The 16,846-nt window shown below is 36.2% G+C and overlaps 1 protein-coding gene across 1 annotated transcript; it reads right to left on the minus strand.

Moving 5' to 3' along the window:
• Positions 1-14,146: 14,146 nt before the first annotated feature.
• LOC135223889 (pro-resilin-like) lies at positions 14,147-15,633 on the minus strand. The gene is made up of 3 exons (XM_064262805.1): positions 15,517-15,633; positions 14,771-14,881; positions 14,147-14,520 (listed from the first exon to the last, which is right to left on the minus strand). Exons 1-3 carry the CDS (start codon positions 15,526-15,528, stop codon positions 14,194-14,196), a joined length of 450 nt encoding a protein of 149 aa, XP_064118875.1. The 5' UTR covers positions 15,529-15,633; the 3' UTR covers positions 14,147-14,193.
• Between the last annotated feature and the right edge of the window lie 1,213 nt (positions 15,634-16,846).

The following is a 16,846-nucleotide window of genomic DNA, read 5'->3' on the forward strand; positions in this document are numbered from 1 at the left end:
TTTCATGGCCAGAGGTATTGACACCACGCCTATCTGTATTGTTGAAGAGAGAGAGAGACAGAGAGAGAGACAGAGAGAGACAGAGAGAGAGAGAGAGAGAGAGAGAGAGAGAGAGAGAGAGAGAGAGAGACAGAGAGAGAGAGAGAGAGACAGAGACAGAGAGAGAGAGAGACAGAGAGAGAGACAGAGAGAGAGAGAGACAGAGAGAGACGAGAGAGAGAGAGACAGAGAGAGAGAGAGAGACAGAGAGAGAGACCTTACCTTACAGACCTTACATCTTGTTCGGGTTACCCCAGGTCCCTCAGTGTGAGGCACCTCTAATGTCTACCAGAGTGTTGCTAGTACATCTTCCGGTATATTTTGCATCTTCCAATCTTGGATGGTCTGGGATGCAGTTTAGATATTTGTCGAGCTTATTCTTAAACACATCTACGCTCACTCCTGATATATTCCTCAGATGAGCTGGCAACGCATTGAATAGACGCTGCATTATCGATGCTGGTGCGTAGTGGATTAATGTCCTGTGTGCTTTCCTTATTTTTCCTGGTATAGTTTTGGGCATTATTAATCTACCTCTGCTTGCTCTTTCTGATATTTTTAGTTCCATGATATTTTCTGCTATTCCTTCTATCTGTTTCCATGCCTGAATTATCATGTAGCGTTCTCTTCTCCTTTCTAGACTATATAATTTTAAGGATTGTAGTCTTTCCCAGTAGTCAAGGTCTTTAACTTCTTCTATTCTAGCTGTAAAGGACCTTTGTACACTCTCTATTTGTGCAATATCCTTTTGATAGTGTGGGTACCATATTATATTGCAATATTCAAGTGGACTACGAACATATGTTTTATAAAGCATAATCATGTGTTCAGCTTTTGTTTCTTGTTTTGGAAGTGCCGTAACAACATTCCATTTTTGCTTTACATTTTGCAACAGAATTGCTATTTGATCATTGCTAACATGTTCCTATCATCATCACACCAAGGTCTTTAACTGCTTCCTTATTTGTGATTGTCTCATTATTAGGTCCCCTATATGCATATATCTTTCTTTCTCTGTCTCCATAATTTATTGATTCAAATTTATCAGAGTTAAATACCATCCTATTTACCTCTGCCCAATCATATACTTTGTTAAGATCTCTTTGTAGAGCGTTCCTATCTTCATCACAAGTAATTTCTCTACTTATTCTTGTGTCATCTGCGAAACTGTTCACTACCGAATCCTTAACATTACTGTCTATGTCCTCAATCATAATAACAAACAGTATTGCAGCTAACACCGTACCTTGCGGCACACCGGATATTACCTTGGCGTTCATCCGATTTCTCGTCGTTTGCAATAACTATCTGTTTTCTGTTGTGTAAAAATTCTTTTAACCATCTTCCTAATTTATCCACGATATTGTGTTTTCTCATTTTCTTCGCTAAATATTATGGTCTACTTTGTCAAAAGCTTTTGCAAAGTCTAAATAAATAAACCACATCTGTTTCATTTCCGCTTTTCATATTTTTGAATATGTTCTCACGGTGGACTAACAGTTGGGTTTGTATACTTTTTCCGGGTACGAAACCTTTATTAAACAAATTATTTTTTATTAAATGTTTCATAATATTTTTCTTCATTACCCTTTCATACACTTTCATAATATGTGATGTAGACTCACAGGCCTATAATTACTTGCCTCTAGTCTTGATCCACTTTTGAAAGTAGGGGTAATATATGCTAATTTGTGCTCATCATAAATCTTGCCTGTATCTACACTTTGTCTTAATAATATTGCAAGTGGCTTTGCGATAGAATGAACTACTTTCTTTAACAAAATAGCAGGCACTCCATCCGGCCCTGCAGCAGCTCCATTTTTAATTTCATTAATAGCCTGCACAATATCAGCTTCATTAATATCTATGTCAGCTAAATATTCACTATTTTCATCCCTTACTTCTATATCATTATCTTCATTATCTATTCTAGGGGTGAATTCTCTCTTATATCTTCTGCCAATATGTTGCAAATTTCCTTTTTTTATTCGTTAATCTACCCTTCAATTCTTAGAGGGCCTATCTATTCTTCTTATTCATCTTCTTCGCATATGAGTATAATAGTTTGGGATTTTGCTTGATATTTAATAGGGTTTTTTCTTCCAAGTCCCGTTTTTCATTTTCTTTTGATTGTATAATCTTTTGTTCTGCATTTTCTATCTTACTTTTTAGTTCTATAACTTTCCATGAATTTTTTTCTTTTGCAAGACCTTTTTTCCACTTTCTGATTTTCTGGAACAAGATCCTTCTGTCTCTTGGTATGCATGACTGATGTTACTTTTCTTCTTCGGTATATATTTATCCACTATTTTCTCTAATATTTTATATAATATCTCCGTATTTACCTTTATGTCATCACTTACGAAAATGTTATCCCAATCTTTGTTTAATTCTTCATTTATTTCTGACCATTTTATATTTTTACTGTAGAAGTTGTATTTTCCATATCCTTCACACTTTTTCATTTCTTGCTTATCCCTGTTTTCACTTGCTTTGGTATGGACTGTTAATTCTATGACATTATGTCTGAAATACTCGCATTATAAACTATTATTTCTTTAACATTAATTCATCTCGTTCACAAATACTAGGTCTAAAAGTATTTTCCTTTCTTGTTGGCAGGTGATTTATTTGTTGAATGTTGTATTCTAGTAGCATATCTAATAGCTTTTCGAATTGCCTCTTATCTTCTGCACTACTATTACTCTCTTTTTTATATGTATAAGTACATCCACAATCTCCTATTCGTTCTTTCCAGTCTACGAAAGGAAAGTTGAAGTCTCCAGATAGGAGAATAGTCCAGTCCTTGTGATTTCTACATATATCATCCAATTTTTCTATTATTAAGTCAAACTCTTTAGTATTAGGAGGTCTATATATTACTTATGTTCATTAATTTTTCAGATTCAAATTCTACGCTATTAGTTCACATTCTGAGTTACTATATTTCTCATATATTTTTCCTTGTTTTTTGTCTTTCCCATATATTGCGGTTCCCCCTTGATTCCTATTTTTTCTATCTGATCTATAAGTTTGGAACCCTTTTATTTGATCATCATTCCCAGTCTCTTGGGAATACCAGGTTTCACTTATATTCATTATATCTATTTTCTTTTCAATTTGGGTTTAGTTCTTTCTAAGTACTCTATTTTTCTTTTTGAGTTACTCGTAACTAAACCCTGCGCATTCATCACTATGATGGTTTGCGTGTTTTCTCCTTCATTTAATATTGGCAATAATAAGGATTTTCCCATGTCTCTTTCCTGTTCTGGTATGTTGTTCTTTTTTTCATTTCCAGAAATTCTGACATTAAAAAATCCAACTTTTCCATAATATTTGTTCTTCCTTCATCATAATTATTCATTTTGTGGTCTGAATCTGCAATTTTCTCCATATACGCAATATCCTCTTGCATAATAAAAACAGTTTATTATCTCTTGAGTAGAATCTTGGAGCTGATGCATTGAAATTTTTTTGCTGACACCTCGCATATCTCGTTGATGGCTTGCTTTTTTCTTTTACCTGATATTCTTCATTCCTCTCTTTATTTGTTTCTTTCTTATTTTGTATTTTATTACTTGATTGGTTATTTATTTGATTATTTTTCATGGACTACAGGGGGGAGTGCATATATTTACATTTTTTGTTCGAACTTACATCCTTTTCCTTCTTTTAGGTTTTTGCATATTTTTGGATGTAGATCTCTGCAATCATCCTCATAGCCATCTAGGTATGCACATTTACCATATATTTCATAGTTGTGACATACCTTAGGATGTTTGTAGTAACATTTTTCTCCAAATCTGCAATTCCCTCTTTTCAAAAGGTTGCAGACTTTGTCTTTTTTGTATATTTTTTCCTCTTTCCCGTCATTGTGTAGATCTGGGTAGAGCCTCTTCGGCATTTTTTTTGTGTTGCCATATCGTAATTTATTTCTTCGTAGGTATGCTGCTTTATAGCCTCATATGTAGTATCAATGAGTATCTCTGCATCCATACTTTTATCTTGTTATTTGTTTTCCTTATCTTTTTCTGTCATTTCAGTTTGTTTACTTCTCTTACGTTTCTCTTCTTCTTCTTCTTCTTCTTCCTCTTCTTCTTCTTCTTCATCCTCAACTATTTGTACATTCAATCTTGATTTAATAACATTGTCTATCCATGGTAGACATGTTGAGCAAAAAATTCTTGTGTCTTTTCTCCTATCTTGCATTACCTCAGCACACTGTGGATGGGTCGGAATGTTGCATGCAGCACATTTTCTGATTAGGTTTTGTGGATTAACTATGCTATACCACACCTTACACAGTTTACATGCTTTTGGCATTCTTTTTCCTAATGCATCAATTAGGATATTCACAAGGTTCACCTTATCATTTTCTTTGTCGGAATATGTTGGTTTATGTATATTTTCTTTAGAGTCTCTTGACCACTTGGATTTTATTTGGAACTTCTCAATTATTTTCAAGATGTTTTCATTTGATTTGTTCCAGTTTGAAGGATTGTATCCTTCTAATATATCTATGAATGCTTTTGTATCTTTTTGGTTAGGACTGTTGCTGATTTCATAGATCAGAAATGCCAGTTCCCTTCCTGCTACCTCATCGTATTGCGAATCTGCCAAGCAAGCTAAATCTCGCCATCTTTTTCCGCAGTTGGAACTTACTGCCATCTTGTCTGATTTACAGTATTTCACTTGAATAAAACTAAACTTAGAAGACGCTTTATCCTACTATTTGCACACTAATCTTATCACCGATAGTTCACGAACACTTCTAGATATTTCTCAAATTCTAGACGTTTGTTAAACTTGTGATATCTGTTGATTATTCTGACTTCGCGCAGGAACGTCTCACCAAGCAAGATGAGAGAGAGAGAGAGAGAGAGAGAGAGAGAGAGAGACAGACAGAGAGAGACCTTACCTTACAGACCTTACAGTTCGTTCGGGTTGCCCCAGGTCCCTCAGTGTGAGGCACCTCTAATGTCTACCAGAGAGTTGCTAGTACATCTTCCGGTATATTTTGCATCTTCCAATCTTGGATGGTCTGGGATGCAGTTTAGATATTTGTCGAGCTTATTCTTAAACACATCTACGCTCACTCCTGATATATTCCTCAGATGAGCTGGCAACGCATTGAATAGACGCTGCATTATCGATGCTGGTGTGTAGTGGATTAATGTCCTGTGTGCTTTCCTTATTTTTCCTGGTATTGTTTTGGGCACTATTAATCTACCTCTGCTTGCTCTTTCTGATATTTTTAGTTCCATGATATTTTCTGTTATTCCTTCTATCTGTTTCCATGCCTGAATTATCATGTAGCGTTCTTCTCTTCTCCTTTCTAGACTATATAATTTTAATGATTGTAGTCTTTCCCAGTAGTCAAGGTCCTTAACTTCTTCTATTCTAGCTGTAAAGGACTTTGTACATCTCTATTTGTGCAATATTCCTTTTGATAGTGTGGGTACCATATCATATTGCAATATTCAAGTGGACTACGAACATATGTTTTATAAAGCATAATCATGTGTTCAGCTTTTCTTGTTTTGAAGTGCCGTAACAACATTCCCATTTTTGCTTTACATTTGCCAAAAGAATTGCTATTTGATCATTGCATAACATGTTCCTTTTTATTCATCATCACACCAAGGTCTTTAACTGCTTCCTTATTTGTGATTGTCTCATTATTAGGTCCCCTATATGCATATAGCTTTCCTTCTCTGTCTCCATAATTATTGATTCAAATTTATCAGAGTTAAATACCATCCTATTTTCCTCTGCCCAATCATATACTTTGTTAAGGTCTCTTTGTTGAGTGTTCCTATCTTCATCACAAGTAATTTCTCTACTTATTCTTGTGTCATCAGCGAAACTACTCACTACCGAATCCTTAACATTACTGTCTATGTCTTCAATCATAATAACAAACAGTATTGCAGCTAACACCGTACCTTGTGGCACACCGGATATTACCTTGGTTTCATCCGATTTCTCATCGTTTGCAATAACTATCTGTTTTCTGTTGTGTAAAAATTCTTTTAACCATCTTCCTATTTTATCTACGATATTGTGTTTTCTAATTTTCTTTGCTAATATATGGTCTACTTTGTCAAAAGCTTTTGCAAAGTCTAGATATACCACATCTGTTTCATTTCCGCTTTTCATATTTTTGAATATGTTCTCACGGTGGACTAACAGTTGGGTTTGTTGTACTTTTTCCGGGTACGAAACCCGTGTTGTCCTATATTAAACAAATTATTTTTTATTAAATGTTTCATAATATTTTTCTTCATTACCCTTTCATACACTTTCATAATATGTGATGTTAGACTCACAGGCCTATAATTACTTGCCTCTAGTCTTGATCCACTTTTGAAAGTAGGGGTGATATATGCTAATTTGTGCTCATCATAAATCTTGCCTGTATCTACATTTTGTCTTAATAATATTGCAAGTGGCTTTGCGATAGAATGAACTACTTTCTTTAACAAAATAGCAGGATTCCATCAGGCCCTGCAGCAGCTCCATTTTTAATTTCATTAATTGCCTGCACAATATCAGCTTCATTAATTTCTATGTCAGCTAAATATTCACTATTTTCGTCCCTTACTTCTATATCATTATCTTCATTATCTATTCTAGGGGTGAATTCTCTCTTATATCGTTCTGCCAGTATGTTGCAAATTTCCTTTTTTTCATTCGTTAATCTCCCTTCAATTCTCAGAGGGCCTATTTCTATTCTTCTTTTATTCATCTTCTTCGCATATGAGTATAATAGTTTGGGGTTTTGCTGATATTTAATAGGGTTTTTTCTTCCAAGTCCCGTTTTTCATTTTCTTTTGATTGTATAATCTTTTGTTCTGCATTTTCTATCTTACTTTTTAGTTCTATAACTTTCCATGCATTTTTTTCTTTTGCAAGACCTTTTTTCCACTTTCTGATTTTCTGGAACAAGATCCTTCTGTCTCTTGTATGCATGAATGATGTTTACTTTTCTTCTTCGGTATATATTTATCCACTATTTTCTCTAATATATAATATCTCCGTATTTACTCTTATGTCATCGCTTACGAAAATGTTATCCCAATCTTTGTTTAATTCTTCATTTATTTCTGACCATTTTATATTTTTACTGTAGAAGTTGTATTTTCCATATCCTTCCCACTTTTTCATTTCTTGCTTATCTCTGTTTTCACTTGCTTTGGAATGAACTGTTAATTCTATGACATTATGGTCTGAAATACTCGCATTATAAACTATTATTTCTTTAACATAATTCACCTCGTTCACAAATACTAGGTCCAAAGTATTTTCCTTTCTTGTTGGCAGGTGATTTATTTGTTGAAGGTTGTATTCTAGTAGCATATCTAATAGCTTTTCGAATTGCCTCTTATCTTCTGCACTACTATTACTCTCTTTTTTATATGTATAAGTACATCCACAATCTCCTATTCGTTCTTTCCATTCTACGAAAGGAAAGTTGAAGTCACCAGATAGGAGAATAGTCCAGTCCTTGTGATTTCTACATATATCATCCAATTTTTTAATTATTAAGTCAAACTCTTTAGTATTAGGAGGTCTATATATTACTATGTTCATTAATTTTTCAGATTCAAATTCTACCGCTATTAGTTCACATTCTGAGTTACTATATTTCTCATATATTTTTCCTGTTTTTTGTCTTTCCCATGTATTGCGGTTCCCCCTTGATTCCTTTTTTTTTCTATCTGATCTATAAGTTTGGAACCCTTTTATTTGATCATCATTCCAGTCTCTTGGGAATACCAGGTTCCACTTATATTCATTATATCTATTTTCTTCTTTCAATTTGGGTTAGTTCTTCTAAGTACTCTATTTTCTTTTTGAGTTACTCGTAACTAAACCCTGCGCATTCATCACTATGATGGTTTGCGTGTTTTCTCCTTCATTTAATATTGGTAGTAATAAGGATTTTCCCATGTCTCTTTCCTGTTCTGGTATGTTGTTCTTTTTTTCATTTCCAGAAATTCTGACATTAAAAAATCCAACTTTTCCATAATATTTGATCTTCCTTCATCATAATTATTAATTTTGTGTCTGAATCTGCAATTTTCTCCGTTTCTGCAATATCCTCTTGCATAATAAATACAGTTATTATCCCTTGAGTAGAATTTTGGAGCTGATGCATTGAAATTTTTTGCTGACATCTTTGCATATCTCATTGGTGGTTTGCTTTTCTCTTTTACCTGATATTCTTGATTTCTCTCTTTATTTGTTTCTTTCTTATTTTGTATTTTATTACTTGGTTGGTTATTTATTTGATTATGATTCATGGCTACAGGGTGCATATATTTGCATTTTTTGTCGAACTTACATCCTTTTCCTTCTTTTAGGTTTTTGCATATTTTTGGATGCAGATCTCTGCAATCATCCCCATATCCATCTAGGTATGCACATTTACCATATATTTCATAGTTGTGACATACCTTAGGATGTTTTTGTAGTAACATCTTTCTCCAAATCTGCAATTCCCTCTTTTCAAAAGGTTGCAGATTTTGTCTTTCTTGTCTATTTTTTCCTCTTTCCCGTCATTGTGTAGATCTGGGTAGAGCCTCTTCGGGATTTGCTTTTCTGTTGCATATCGTAATTTATTTCTCGTAGGTATGCTGCTTTATTGCCTCATATGTAGTATCAATGAGTATCTCTGCATCCATACTTTTATCTTGTTCTTTGTTTTCCTTATTTTTTTCTGTCATTTCATTTTTGTTTACTTCTCTTCCGTTTTCCTCTTCTTCTTCTTCTTCTTCCTCTTCCTCTTCTTCTTCATCCTCAACTATTTGTACATTCAATCTTGATTTAATAACATTGTGTCTATCCATGATTAGACCATGTTGAACAAAAAATTCTTGTAATCTTTTCTCATATCTTGTATTACCTCAGCACAACTGTGGATGGGTCGGAATGTTGCATGCAGCACATTTTCTGATTAGGTTTTGTGGATTAACTATGCTCTACCAAACCTTACACAGTTTGCATGCTTTTGGCATTCTTTTTCCTAATGCGTCAATTAGGATATTCACAAGATTCACCTTATTCATTTTCTTTGTCGGAATATGTTGGTTTATGTATATTTTCTTTATGAGTCTCTTGACCATTGGATTTTATTTGGAACTTCTTCAATTATTTTCAAGATGTTTTCATTAGATTTGTTCCAGTTTGAAGGATTATATCCTTCTAATATATCTCATTGAATGCTTTTGTATCTTTTTGGTTAGGACCTGTTTGCTGATTTCATAGATGAGAAATGCCAGTTCCCTTCCTGCTACCTCATCGTATTGCGAATCTGCTAAACACGCTAAATTACGCCATCTCTTCCCGCAGTTGGAACTTACTGCCATCTTGTTCTGATTTACAGTATTACACTTGATAAACTAACTTAGAAGACGCTTTATCCTACTATTTTCACACTAATCTTATCACCGATAGTTCACGAACACTTCTAGATATTTCTCAAATTCTAGTCGTATGTTAAACTTGTGATATCTGTTGATTAATCTGACTTCACGCGGGAACGTCTCACCAAGCAAGATGGCTACTAGGAGAGAGAGACAGAGAGAGAGAGAGAGACAGAGAGAGACAGAGAGAGAGAGAGACAGAGAGAGAGAGAGACAGAGAGAGAGAGAGACAGAGAGAGAGAGAGAGAGACAGAGAGAGAGAGAGACAGAGAGAGAGAGAGAGAGAGAGAGAGAGAGAGAGAGAGAGAGAGAGAGAGAGAGAGAGAGAGAGAGACAGAAAGAGAGAGAGAAAATTGTGAAGATAAAAATAGTAAGAAAATAATGTTCCAGTGCCCTTTCCATTTCTCTCCCCCACAGCTTATGGCTCGTCTGCTGACCGCAATTTTGTTGGATTGTTTTCAAAAGATGTTAGTTTCTCTCTCTCACACACACACCCAAACAGAATAGAAATATATTGATTGTTTCAGTTTGTTAGTGCTATTTTCCTACACTCTTGACAGCATATCAGCGTCTGTATTCTTTTGGGAATCTCGTCTTCTGTAAATCTTTGGAATATTCAACCTGGAAGTATTAGTATGGAGATATACTCTAATTTAGAGGCTGCGATATATTATTTCAAAAAAACGCCAGGCGTTCCCTCTTGGGTTTTTAACTTTTTTTCACGTATGTGCATATTGATTTGGATTTTATAAGTTAAAATATTTCTCATATAATTGGTCTTTCCACTTTATATTTCTACAACTTATACCTCTCACTGTTTGTGGGGATAATTTTTTTTTTCTTAATTAAAGTCTTGATGTTAGCATTAGAAGACTAACAAAATTTTGAGTACTTTCTCCAAGACGTCTTTATAACATTAACGTGGTCATTTCATTTAGCAATATTCCATATGTTGTGATACTTTTCAGCGCTCTTGAAACTCTGTATTGCTTCGGATTAATTTTTGAGCAATCAACGAAGAGCCAGCCCCTGTATTATATAGTTACAAAACAGTTTTGCTGCCGTAACGGTAAAAGTAGCCATGTGTGATGCTTCTAATCAGAGGTTCCAAAACTGGGGCCCATGTAGCAGAATGCAGGGGGGGCCATAATCTGAGGATATGTATGCATAAAACCAAAGGAGTTTAGTGACTAGGCAGCCAGAGAAAGCAACTTATAAGTGGGTGGGAGGCCATGGACGAGTAACCTGCATGAAATGTGGGTTTTATAGCCATTGTTCAGTTAGAATTTTGCGCGTCCTAAGTTCAGTAAAACTGAATGGCGTTACTTAAAGTTTGTTAGTTATATTAGTGTTAATTGTTAGCCATTACGATCTCTACTCTCGAGATAGACAGTTTCTTAAAAATAATAAGCAATTGGGCTGTAATGACTGGCGACAGGTGACAAAGGAGGTAGGGGCATAACAAAACCAAAAAGTTACCTTAAAATTAATTTAATTACAAAGGGTTAAATTACAGATTCCAAAAGTTGAAGTTTCAAGTTTTGGGTGGCCAAAAAACAAAAAATTAATTAAATACATATACAGTGAGTCAAGGTTCTGGGTGGCAAAAACAAAAAATTATCAATTAACAATATGTAAAACCAGTGGAAGAATCAATAAAATATACCCTGCAAAAACAAAGCCATGAAAAATCACACAATCTCTAAATATACTAAACAGAAATAGGTAGCATTAATACAAAATTAACTGAAGCGGCATAATGATACACAAAGCAAAACTGCAACACTTCCTCAAACAATGAGGACAACAGTCCAATGCCGGACGATCAAGACAGAGCCGATACGACAACCACCTCGTCCTTGGAAACAAAATGGACATCCTCCTCGAATGCTGGACGACCAAGACAAGAACTGATACAACAACCATCTCGTCCTCAGATACAGTATGGAGGTCCTCCTCGATCACTGGACGATCAAGACCGGGTTGATACAACCACCAACTCGTCGTCCACAGATACTCTCCGCTGCTCTGCTGCCAAGACTCTGCCTCTCTGCCGTTCTGAACCTGACTGGTCGTTCTGCCCTCCAGAACCTGACTGACGAAGTTTGACGCCATCCAACAGACGTCAACTCGCCAGCAATTAAAAACAAAAACAAAGGAGGCAACAATCCACCAAGGGAACAATCGGCAAACGATTGTTCCTAACATTAGCTATCATTTTGATGTTGGCTTTTTCTATTCTTGGGGAGAGAGAGAGAGAGAGAGAGAGAGAGAGAGAGAGAGAGAGAGAGAACACCTTGCAGACGAACACCTAACAAGTAGTATCTATTTCAGGATCCTCACAACGTATCTGGGGCATTCGACCCCCGGGCCCCTACCACCACTTGGAGAGCCTCGAATTAAATTCCTTAAAGAAATCGACAAAAATGATTGCAGTCAGTTTATCCTGCATTTATTTAATTCGTGAACAAGTCTCCTGTATCTTTCATATGTTTGTTTACATGCTTTCTTCCTTAAAAATACAAAGAATTGATTAACTTCTCGAGTATTAAAGAATGTCTCAAGTGTACATGCCTTAGAAACGCGCCATAAAATCCACCAAACTGCAGAGCAAAATATTCCTGTACAGAATCTACTGGTTTTGTTAATCAGAACCTTTGACTCTGTCTGTCTCTAAATGTATGAATGATCTGAGAGTTACCTTCATGGTTAGCTAATTATTCAAAAATAACCTTAAGTGCTGATTTTATCAGTTGATAGCTTAGCTCTTTAAACTTTTTGTGATCGAAATGTCTTTTTATTTTTAATATTTTTATTTTATTTTTATATTTTTTTCTCCTACCTCGATGGGCTTTTCCCAACAGAAATTTCCTGAGTTGTCAACAGTATCAAAAAGAAGAGAGAAATACAATAATCTTGATAAAATACAAACCGTGCTTATGCAGTTGGCATGTTGGAACAAAAGATGCTGCACAATTTGCCCTTTGTGAGGGCATATGGTGCAAGAGGCACGAGTCTCATGAATGAGGCTGAAGTGTGTGCCATATTCCCCGATTATTATTCGAAGACGAAAAAAAGTTAATAACATCTATCTTCATTAATGGAGTTGTTCTGCCAAAATACCCGAAAATTCATCAGTAGCTTTAGTGGTTTTCCCTTGTGCTGTTATGAATATATATTAGTATTTACTGGATTAGCGCCTCAGTGGCGTGATCGGTATGGTCTTGACTTGCCACCTCGGTGGCCGCGAGTTCGATTCTCGGGTATTCCATCGAGGTGTTAGAGATGTTTATTTCTGGTGATAGAAGCTCACTCTCGACGTGGTTCGGAAGTCACATAAAGCCGGTGGTCCCGTTGTTGAATAACCACAGGTTCCATGCAACGTAAAAACACTAGACAAACTGGATTAAAATAAAGTTTTCTACTTATAGAGAATTGAGAATAATTTATTTTGAAATTAAAGCATCTGCATTCATAATAAAATCTGCTCTTTCGTCTTAGGAGGATTTCGTTTATGTGATCAGAATATACTAATTTGAGGAAACACTTTAGCGAAGCAGATATAAATCTTGAAAGTTTATGACAAATTCTAAATTGATCGCGAACACTGACATTGTGATAAAACTAGTAAATCGCTAGCATTACTGGTTACCATTTGCATTAGAGTTTAGATGCCAGCCATTTCACATTAATTAAATGTTCAATGCCATCTTCAGAATTTTCTTTATAATAATTGTCATGACCACTTTTCTCCATGACAATCAGATTCATAAAATATTAGAGAAATGGAGGCTGGAATGAATTGATGGACTGCAACAACCAAAGGGCTGGGTGTAAAGAAAATACTTCAATACCTTTGCCTAGTTTAAATACTTCAGTACCTTTGCCTAGTTTATTTACATATATACAGGAGAGTTCGGGTTTTGGTGGCGAAAATACAATTGAAAATTTTCAAAATCAATAAATAGGTCACAATATAAACACCCAGCAGCAGCACCATACAAATGAAATATTAATCATTACATAAACACGGCCATACTTGCTCATTAACTACAATCCGAAGTCACTCGCTCCATTAACATAATACAATAATAATTAACCCTAAAAAGAACCATACACTAGTTCATTTAATAACAGTTCCCGAGGACGAGTTGGTGGCTAAGCCATAGTACCATGTTGAGAAGAGGTAATCTTCCATGGCAGCTACGAAGCTGTTGCATTGAACATTGTGTTGTTCAATGGTCGGGCTTGAGGATCTAAGGTTGTCTTACTGTTTATGTGGCATTATAAGGCATTATAATTAGTATTTTTTTGTATGACCAAGTGTACGTTTTTTACCGGATATGCTGTAACATGGTTATTTAGGTCCTCCTCAGCGATTGACAACTGCTGCACCAAAATTCATCACCAGCAACCAGGTAAACCTCCAAAACTGTTGCCGCTGTAGTCTCGACGGAAAATTGTCGAGAACCTGCTGATCTGCCTTCGTAAACCTGACTGACTCTCGTCACTCACAACGTGACAAAAGTAAACTATTCTCCCAACCAAAACAAGAGAAGGCAGTTAAATTGAAACAAGGTTGTTTTCAAGTCAAACAACCCGACATAATATAAGAGGAGGTGACTAAAACTAAAGCCTTTCTATTTCTATGTATTTATTTAATTAATAAATAAAGGATATCCTAGAACTAAACCATCCAGTGACCGGGAACGTCTTTGAGGGATTTTTAATAAGAGGGAGCTGGGGCTCCATAAACGGGGGTAGGTTCTTTGTAAGTGGGCGCGGGAGCACCGTAAGTGGGATTATGGGCGCCGTAGGATGGGGCAGGGGCATAGGGCTTGGCTTCGGGGTACCTGGCTTCTCCGTGGTAAGCAACCTGAGCCCGGTAGCCGTTGTGATCGGCGGTGTAAACGACGGTGTGATTGCGACCGTCGGGGAGGAGGACGTGGTAGTCGCCGGTCACCACCTTCCCGTCGGAGGTGGACTTGTGACCGAAGTCGAGGTTTTGGTAGGCGTCCTTGACGACGTAGGAGTATTCGAATGGCCTCCCCTTCTGTTGGAAAAAATTATATAAGTGTAATGAAGAATCCTTGGCATTTATTCATGACCAATCACAATGTTTAATATTGTTTTCACTCTTATAATTACGTTTATGTAGGAACAAACTGTATCAATAAAGAGTAAACTTTTTCATTATCAAACTTCATCAGTCACACCAAATTCAGTGTTTCTAAACAGCGATGTTTTGCATAAAACTATCGACTTAATGTCACTCAAAACCCTAATACAAACTCTTGTTATACCTCGTAGCTCTGATGATGCTTAGGGGCATCATACCCGTACCCTGCAGGGGCATGGGAACCATCAGGGCGTCCCATCGCCACAGCCACAAGGCATAAGGATACAAGTAGGACCTGCGGGAATCAAGTTTGATAGTTTATTAGTATTGGTAGGTATACTAATTTTAGTGATAGATGCGTGCAAGGGGTTTAGATTCTCTCTCTCTCTCTCTCTCTCTCTCTCTCTCTCTCTCTCTCTCTCTCTCAGAATTTTACTCTTAAACAAAGCATCTCTTTCCTTTTATCGATTATGTTCTTTATATACGTACTTCCTTCAAGATGTTCAGTTTTATGCATAGAATTAGTGGATTTCTCTGTTATAACCTGAGACTATTATTTGAAGTATAATTAGTGTCGTAATTAAGCTTCAAATTAGCACAACAAGACTTTTGATATCAACATTAATTTGAACTCTGAATAAACCAACAAAATTGCATATCGGAAATAATTTAGGAAATAAAAAAAAAAGATATCTTTAATTTAATTACTGATATTTGAACTAAACAGGCTTAGAATCGTCATTTGTTAGCAAAGTCGAATAGCAAAGATATGTCATGTTTACGAGAGGTTAATCACAGTTAAAAACACTTATGTCTTATGCACTAAAGACGATTATGGACGCATTCCAGTTTTGGAAAGCGACCAAAGCGTTGAATTGAACCAAGATTCCTTGTTTTTGTTTTTGTTTATGTTTTTGTTTTTGGTCTCACCTTAGAGCTCATGATGATGTCTGCTGGTGTCTGTTTCGACAGGCAAGCGATATCTGATTACACTCGACCTATGCGAAGAATTTATACGCTAGTTTCATAGCCAGAGGTGCTGACACCACGCCTATTTGTATTTTTAGATAGATAGAGAGAGAGAGAGAGAGAGAGAGAGAGAGAGAGAGAGAGAGAGAGAGAGATAGAAATAAAACTGTTCCTTTGCCCTTTCCATCTTCTTCCACAGTTTGAGGCTCGTCTCTCTCTCTCTCTCTCTCTCACCATCAGGCAAACAGGTTACTGAAGACGACTAGAGGTCCTGAACATGTATGGATTCGAAACACGACGGTTGGGAGGACAACTCCTAATAGAAACATTCAAAATACTGAAAGGCATAACAACAAAAGTAGACAGTAACCTATTTACGTTAAATGAAAATCAGACAAGAAATAATGGATGGAACATTACTACATCAACATGACCACATTAATATAACCAAAAGGTCTTACAGCAAATCTGCAAGTTAAGTATAACTTTGTTTAACCAAACCACTGAGCTGATCAACAGCTCTCCTAGGGCTGGCCCGAAGGGTGCGATATTTTTGCGTGGCTAGGGACCAATTGGTTACCTAGCAACGGGACCTACCTACAGCTTATTGTGGGAATCCGAACCACATTATATCGAGAAATGAATTTCTAGTCAACAGAAATAAATTCCTCTGATTCAACAGCAAACCTACAGAATGCTGCCATATTACGGGAAGAAAAATAAAGTGGAAAGAAGACCAAATAAATGATAATTATACGAGGGCTTACAAAACTGAAATCAATACAGACTTGCTTAAGAGGTATGAGTTTAAAAACCGAAGAGTAGGTGCGGGATGTTAATTAGAGAATATTTCCATCACTAATACCTCCCAGTAGAATATTCCACAGCTTTACAGAAGAGGGTCTGGAAAGGACTTTGTTACTGGGCAAAGGAACGACGAGACACCCCCCCACCCCCCTCCCACCCCCCACGCAGAATACAGACGCTGATATTCTGTGTCGAGTAAGAAAGTAGCCCTAATGAAGTGAAACAGTCGAAATATTTCCTTTCGTGAGAGAGAGAGAGAGAGAGAGAGAGAGAGAGAGAGAGAGAGTATTGATGTCCATAGACGGATGTCACGACACAAATTGTTCGAGTGATCGAAGGATGAAGAGATACAAGAGAAAATAAAGACGACTCACAGGTGAACTAGCAATAAGATATGCAAAGTCAACAACATAACTGACTTAGGAAACATTGAAAGGAAAATATAACCATCAAATAAAACAAGCCGTTCATCTCTCATTACTCT

Source organism: Macrobrachium nipponense, chromosome 10, assembly GCF_015104395.2.
Source record: "Macrobrachium nipponense isolate FS-2020 chromosome 10, ASM1510439v2, whole genome shotgun sequence".
Classification (NCBI taxonomy): Eukaryota; Metazoa; Arthropoda; class Malacostraca; order Decapoda; family Palaemonidae; genus Macrobrachium; species Macrobrachium nipponense.